The sequence below is a fragment of the Ammodytes marinus genome (assembly GCF_949987685.1).
Source record: "Ammodytes marinus genome assembly, chromosome: 23".
Taxonomy (NCBI): Eukaryota; Metazoa; Chordata; class Actinopteri; order Uranoscopiformes; family Ammodytidae; genus Ammodytes; species Ammodytes marinus.
This window is the reverse complement of record NC_137227.1, coordinates 21,499,687-21,507,513: the sequence shown is the minus strand read 5'-3', so window position 1 is coordinate 21,507,513 and position 7,827 is coordinate 21,499,687. Positions and strand designations below refer to the sequence as shown.

Here is a 7,827-nt window from a genome sequence, read left to right as displayed (position 1 = left end):
ATAATCTAGAAACATATATTTTAGTCAGTTGTCAAAATCCAACATGACGGTCAAATAGTCGCATTTTTTTGTTTGTTTATTTACACAATTAGAGTAATCTCACGCTCTCTCTCTCCCTCTCTCTCTCTCAAAAGGGATTGTAAACAAATGGATCTCTCTCTCTCTCTCTCTCTCCCTCTCTCCCCCCCTCTCTCTCTCTATTCATCCCTCCCTCCCCTCCCCTCCCCCCCTCTCTCTCTCTCTCTCTCTCTCTCTCTATTCATCCCTCCCTCCCTCCACCCTCTCTCTCTCTCTCTCTCTCTCTCTCCCTCCCCTCCCCCCCCTCTCTCTCTCCCTCTCTCTCTCTATTCATCCCTCCCTCCCTCCACCATCCTGTATCTCTGCCTGCAGGCTGTCGGCACGGCGATCGGCCAGGCGAACTCGACGGGAACCAAAGTTTGGACGTTTCGCTCGAGGAAGGTGAATATCGGGTTCCACCAGGTTCTGGAGAGGAAGTTATTAGGCGCCGCACGCAGGGTCTGGGGAGGAAATACAGGGGGGGAAGTTATTAGGCGCCGCACACAGTGTCTGGGGAGGAAATACATACTGTATATGAGTATTAACAAGAGATTACTGGAGGGAGTGAGGGAGAGTGTGTGTGTGTGTGTGAGAGGGGGGGAGTGTGTGTGAGAGGGGGGGAGTGTGTGTGTGTGAGGGGGGGGGAGTGTGTGTGAGAGGGGGGGAGTGTGTGTGTGTGAGGGGGGGGGAGTGTGTGTGAGAGGGGGGGAGTGTGTGTGTGTGAGGGGGGGGGAGTGTGTGTGAGAGGGGGGGAGTGTGTGTGTGTGAGGGGGGGAGTGTGTGTGTGAGAGGGGAGAGTGTGTGTGTGTGAGAGGGGGGGAGTGTGTGTGAGAGGGGGGGAGTGTGTGTGTGTGAGGGGGGGGGAGTGTGTGTGAGAGGGGGGGAGTGTGTGTGTGTGAGGGGGGGAGTGTGTGTGTGAGAGGGGAGAGTGTGTGTGTGTGAGAGGGGGGGAGTGTGTGTGAGAGGGGGGGAGTGTGTGTGTGAGAGGGGGGGAGTGTGTGTGTGAGAGGGGGGAGTGTGTGTGTGTGTGTGAGAGGGGGGAGTGTGTGTGTGTGTGTGAGAGGGGGGGAGTGTGCGTGTGTGAGAGGGTGTGTGAGTGTGCGTGTGAGAGAGGGGGGGGGAGTGTGTGTGTGAGTGAGGGAGTGAGTGAGTGAGTGAGCGAGCGAGTGAGTGAGTGTCTGCGTGCGTGTGCGTGTGTGTGTTCTGGAAAAAGTAGTCTAGGGAGAGATACAGGGAGAAGAAATGTGGCTTCATTCATCAGATTATCATGAAACTTTTCCAGTTGATTACTGACAACTATTATTTTTTATATTACAAGTTTTTCAGAAATGTTTAATACGAATGGAAACTTGGCGATATCTAACTTAGTATGAGCACATTTGCATCTCTTTAAACTAGGGCTGTCAAGCCTTTAAAAAATGTATCTAATTAATTACAGGCTCTGTGATTAATTCATCTAAATTAATGGCATACTTTTATGACACTTTTATACCTGTTTATAAACAACTGTAGGCCTATAGGCTCTCTCGCACGCACGCACGCACACACGCACACACACACACACACACACACACACACGAGGGGGCTGGTGTCCGTTTAGACATAGAGTCCAATATTTTTACAGAACAGATTTTTGGATACAGCTTTTATCTATTTTATTCAAAAAAATACTATGTCTGTCTGTCTGTCTGTCTGTCTGTCTGTCTGTCTGTCTGTCTGTCTGTCTGTGTGTACTCACGTGTGTGTGTGTGTGTACTTACGTGTGTGTGTGTGTGTGTACTTACGTGTGTGTGTGTGTGTGTACTTACGTGTGTGTGTGTGTGTGTGTGTGTGTACTCACGTGTGTCTGTGTGTGTCTGTACTTACGTGTGTGTGTGTTTTATTCTTACGTGTGTGTGTGTGTGTATGTGTGTGTGTGTCCCTCTATGTGTGTGTGTACTTACGTGTGTGTGTGTGTGTGTGTGTGTGTACTTACGTGTGTGTGTGTGTGTGTGTGTGTGTGTGTACTTACGTGTGTGTGTGTGTGTGTCCCTATGTGTGTGTACTCACGTGTGTGTGTGTACTCACGTGTGTGTGTGTGTGTACTTACGTGTGTGTGTGTACTCACGTGTGTGTGTGTGTGTACTCACGTGTGTGTGTGTGTGTGTGTCTGTCTGTGTCTGTGTGTGTACTTACGTGTGTCTGTGTGTGTGTGTGTCTGTCTGTGTCTGTGTGTGTACTCACGTGTGTGTGTGTGTGTGTGTCTGTCTGTGTGTGTGTGTGTACTCACGTGTGTGTTAGCCATAGTGTGGTACCACCAGAATGTGCGTGTGGTTGCTATGTAACCGATGACCACGTCGATGCTGTAATGCTCGTGAGCGATCAGGATGCACAACACGCCCGACGCCGACAGCAGCCAGCAGAGCCACTGGTACCACCACAGCCATCTGGGGGAGTCTGAGAGAGAGACAGGCAGAGAGAGACAGGTTTAGAGACAGACAGACAGACAGACAGCCACTGGTACCACCACAGCCACCTGGGGGAGTCTGAGAGAGAGACAGGCAGAGAGAGAGACAGGTTACCACCACAGCCACCTGGGGGAGTCTGAGAGAGAGACAGGTTTAATATGTCTGTCTGTCTGTCTGTCTGAGAGAGAGACAGGCAGAGAGAGAGACAGGTTTAGAGACAGACAGACAGCCACTGGTACCACCACAGCCACCTGGGGGAGTCTGAGAGAGAGACAGGCAGAGAGAGAGACAGGTTTAGAGACAGACAGACAGCCACTGGTACCACCACAGCCACCTGGGGGAGTCTATACAGGGAGAGAGAGAGACAGGTTTAATATGTCTGTCTGTCTGTCTGTCTGTCTGTCTGTCTGTCTGTCTGTCTGAGAGAGAGACAGGCAGAGAGAGAGACAGACAGCAGAGCCACTGGTACCACCACAGCCACCTGGGAGAGTCTGAGAGAGAGACAGGTTTAATATGTCTGTCTGTCTGTCTGTCTGTCTGTCTGTCTGTCTGTCTGTCTGTGAGAGGAGCCAGCAGAGCCACTGGTACCACCACAGCCACCTGGGGGAGTCTGAGAGAGAGACAGGTTTAATGTGTCTGTCTGTCTGTCTGAGAGAGAGACAGGCAGAGAGAGAGAGAGAGAGACAGGTTTAGAGACAGACAGACAGCCACTGGTACCACCACAGCCATCTGGGAGAGTCTGAGAGAGAGACAGGCAGAGAGAGAGACAGGTTTAGAGACAGACAGCATAGCCACTGGTACCACCACAGCCATCTGGGAGAGTCTGAGAGAGAGAGACAGGCAGAGAGAGAGACAGGTTACCACCACAGCCACCTGGGGGAGTCTGAGAGAGAGAGACAGGTTTAATGTGTCTGTCTGTCTGTCTGTCTGTCTGTCTGTCTGTCTGTCTGAGAGAGAGACAGGCAGAGAGAGAGACAGGTTTAGAGACAGACAGACAGCCACTGGTACCACCACAGCCACCTGGGGGAGTCTGAGAGAGAGACAGGTTTAATATGTCTGTCTGTCTGTCTGTCTGTCTGTCTGTCTGTGAGAGCAGCCAGCACAGCCACTTAGGAGAGTCTACACAGGGAGAGAGAGAGACATCAACATGCATTATCCGAGTAGCAGCAGAACCGTGAGTATATTTTGCAATAAATAAAGTTTACTAACACTCTGATGAACAGACATGACAGAGTGTGTGTGTCTGTCTCTGCCTGTGTGTGTGTGTGTGTCTGTCTGTGTGTCTGTCTGTCTGTGTGTGTGTGTGTGTGTGTGTGTGTCTGTCTCTGCCTGTGTGTGTGTGTGTGTGTGTGTGTGTGTCTGTCTGTGTGTCTGTCTGTGTGTGTGTGTGTGTGTGTGTGTGTGCACTAACACTCTTTGATGAACAGATATGACAGAGTCAACATGACGGTGTGTGTGTGTATCTCTGTCTCTGTATGCCTGTGTGTGTGTGTCTGTCTGTGTGTGTGTCTGTGTGTGTGTCTGTGTGTGTGTGTCTCTGTATACAGTGTGTGTGTGTGTGTGTGTGTGTGTGTGTGTGTCTGTGTGTGTGTGTGTGTGTGTGTGCGTGTGTGTCTCTGTATACAGTGTGTGTGTGTGTGTGTGTGTGTGTGTGTGTGTGTGTGTGTGTCTCTGCCTGTGTGTGTGTGTGTGTGTCTGTGTGTGTCTGTGCGTGTCTCTGTATGTGTGTGTGTGTGTGTCTCTGCCTGTGTGTGTGTGTGTGTGTGTGTGTGTGTGTGTGTGTGTGTGTGTGTGTGTCTCTGCCTGTGTGTGTGTGTCTCTGCCTGTGTGTGTGTGTGTGTGTGTGTGTGTGTGTGTGTGTGTGTGTGTGTGTGTATACTGTGTGTGTGTGTGTGTGTGTGTGTGTGTCTCTGCCTGTGAGTGTGTGTGTGTGTGTGTGTGTGTGTGTGTGTGTGTGCACTAACACTCTTTGATGAACAGATATGACAGAGTCAACATGACGGTGTGTCCGCTGTACAGGAAGTCTCCGCACATCAGATGAGAGCCGGTCAGAGACAGACCTGGGGGAGAAATAATGATGAAACGGTTTAACACAACTTTAGATCCACGCTACTCATCCATACTTCATCCTACACTAAATGGTGAGCACTAAATGGTTAAGGGCCAAAATACATTAGTGATATGCTGATAAGTTATGACCCGTCCAGAGCCCTTAGGTCGTCTGGGACAGGTCTACTTACAGTCCCTAGAGTTAGGACTAAACGAGGAGAAGCAGCTTTTAGTTTTTATGCACCAAATATCTGGAACAAACTCCCAGAAAACTTGAGGTCTGCTGCAACTCTCAGTTCTTTTAAATCGAGTCTGAAGACTTTTCTGTTTCCTTTTTAACCTGCAATTTTTATTTTATTTGCTTCTTTTATTATGTTTTTAAATCGAGTTTTCATTTTTTTTTTAATTTGCTTCTTTTATTATGTTTTATCATGTGTTTTATGAATTCTAATCTTGCCCCTGTAAAGCACTTTGAGTGGCCTTGTGTCTGAATTGTGCTATATAAATAAACTTGCCTTGCCTTGCAAACTCCATTCAATAATCCAAATGTTCAGCAAACGTCATATATTAATTGTGCCATTCAACTTTCAAATCACATGTATGGTGAACAAATTATTTAACATTGTTTGAAGGCATGACCTGGGGAAGAAATAACAATGAAACGTTTTTAACACAACTTTAAACCTGTAGTGTGTAGAATTCTGGGTTTTATTTCCTAGCAGATTTTGTAGAAAGTAATTATAATATCCATAAGTACATTTAATTTAGTGCATAATAGCTGAATTCTTTTTTTATAATTCTTTTTTTTCCCCTTAGAAAGGGTCTCATATATGTCCATATTTCTGCATATTTTGGACCAAGGCCTAGTGCCGCCATCTTGAAAGTGTCATAGTTGGAATGTCATCAGGTGCATTGTTTAAAATTTTGAATTGTTCTTGTCCTTGAAGGCCACTGTAGCTTCTGTTATTATTTATTTATTTATTTATTATTCTTTCGGACAATTCCACACAATACACAATTTTCTCTTGCAAATATTCATACATCATACTTTGTGTTGTCCGAAGGGAGACGGAAGAAGCCAAAGGCTTATCAGGTCCCGCCCCCATTATTCTAAAGGGTTGGGGTTACCCAGGGAGCGTTGCATTCTAGAACTTTGTAGAACTTTCTTGATGATGTCATATTACACACTGCACCTTTAAATCCACGCTACTCATTCATACTTCATCCTACAAACTCCATTCAATAATCCAAATGTTCAGCAAACGTCATACATTCATTGTGCCATTCAACTTTCAACTCACATTAATGGTGAACAAATTATTCAACATTGTTTGAAGGCATGTTGAATTCATCTTTCGAGATTTTATAGTGGAAGCGGAAGCGTTAAGGCACTGGTCAGTTGCTAGACATTGTTCTATTTATCTTCCATAACATGTCTTCTTTCATACTCTATCTCTCTCTCTCTCTCCCTCTCCCTCTCTCTCTCTCTTCCATATCATGTCTTCTTTCATACTAGTATAAATCAAAGGTCCAACATGTACATTCAGGTGTTTATTTGACTAAACCATGTCTGTTTGCGTCTGTATATTTCTCCTATACAACCATCTTTAACGGACATTATCTCAACATTAGTTTTTTCTTCTCAATACTCTGAACCAAAAATCTACAACTTCTAAAGCACTTACATCAACTAAACTTTCCATAATAATTCTCAGAACTATTCTGAAGGTTATTACAGAAGGATTTGTTCATATGTTGTTCACTGTCTGATTTATGAGACATCTTCTTATTAAAAAACATGATGAAAATGCATTTTTAAGACCTGAACATAGTATTTTTGACGAATAAAAGCGAAACCATAATGCTAAGATATTATAATATAACATTTCATAGTGTGTGTGTTCACCTCCTCCACAGATGAGCGCTAGAATTCTCCAGATTTTACCGGTTGAATCTCCGTAAAGCTGCAAAGACAACAAGATATTTAGTGGTGATGGAGACAGGTGAATGTGTGTGTGTCTGTCTGTCTGTCTGTCTGTCTGTCTCTCAGTGTCTGTCTGCCTGCCTGTCTGTCTGTCTGTCTGTCTGTGTCTGTCTGTCTGTCTGCCTGCCTGTCTGTCTGTCTGTCTGTACTGACCTTAGGCGCACAGACAAAGTGTTTCCCTGGCACAGGCAGAGTGGTGATGTACATGGTGATCATACGATACATGTACAGAGTCCCAATCAGGAAGAAACAGCGACGCGCGATTATTGATCTACAAGAAGAAGATACAATTAAAATCTAATTAATATGTGTGTCTGGAACAATAAAAACAATTAAATATATATAAAATAAACAAAAATATATTTTTTTAATTGAAATAAAAATAATAATTGTATTTTGTGATCAAAAAATTACTACATGTTAAAATCAAATCAGTTAAAAAAAAGAAAAAAATTAAATTCGCTTTAAAATGAATGAAATCCTTCGACAGCCCTAAATAATAAAAAAATTACAATTATTATAAAAATAAATAAATAAATAAAAGAAAATTAAGAAATGTTATGAATAAAATTATAAAATTTTTAGAATATAAGAAAAAAAAAAAAAGAATTCACATATTTTTTTTTAAATACACTAAAAATGTAATAAAAATTTCAATATAAACCTTGTCCCTCTTACTTGTGCTTGAGGAATATCCACTGGACATCCATAGCCCACACAGTATGAGCCCGGTGAAAATTTTAAATGTTGGAAAATATGGTTTTAAGAATAGTTTTACACTGCTAGTTTGAGATTTTTTTGTTTGTTGATAAATCAGATAAAAAAAAAATTGTTCAACAGCCCTAAATAATAATGAATACTAGTGAAGAAAAATATATAAAATGTTTAAAAAAATATATATATATATAACAAAAACTAAAAAATCATAACATTTAAAAGATATAATAAAAATATAAAAAAATTAAATAAAAAAGTCCACCAACGGCCCTAAAAATAATAAATAAATAATAATTTTAATAATAATAATAATAATAATAATAATAAAAATATGAAGAAAAAAAATTAAAACAATTTTTTTTGATAAACAAAAAATTAAATTAAAAAAAATTCAATATAAACCTTGCCCCTCTTACTTGTGCTTGAGGAATATCCACTGGACCATCCACAGCCCGCAGAGTATCAGCCCGTTGACCTCGGTGACGGTGAACGCCCAGGGAACCCTCGCCACGTAGTCAAAGAACTTATCGGGCAGCGGCGGGCTCACCGACTTATCCGGCACTCGCTCGTGCA

General features: G+C 43.4%; 1 protein-coding gene across 1 annotated transcript in view; it reads right to left on the bottom strand.

Moving 5' to 3' along the window:
• Nucleotides 1-344: 344 nt before the first annotated feature.
• LOC307269082 (phosphatidylcholine:ceramide cholinephosphotransferase 2-like) overlaps nt 345-7,827 on the bottom strand; it is a gene marked incomplete at its 3' end in the record, with an annotated part of 12,340 nt that continues 4,857 nt past the window's right edge. The window contains exons 2-7 of the mRNA XM_080051912.1: nt 7,671-7,827; nt 6,691-6,808; nt 6,460-6,517; nt 4,469-4,564; nt 2,327-2,493; nt 345-518 (exon numbers count right to left, since the gene is read on the bottom strand). The exon at nt 7,671-7,827 is cut by the window's right edge and continues 1,028 nt beyond it. Of these exons, the coding sequence (XP_079908038.1) occupies nt 345-518; nt 2,327-2,493; nt 4,469-4,564; nt 6,460-6,517; nt 6,691-6,808; nt 7,671-7,827 (770 nt within the window). The remainder of the gene's footprint in view (nt 519-2,326; nt 2,494-4,468; nt 4,565-6,459; nt 6,518-6,690; nt 6,809-7,670) is intronic.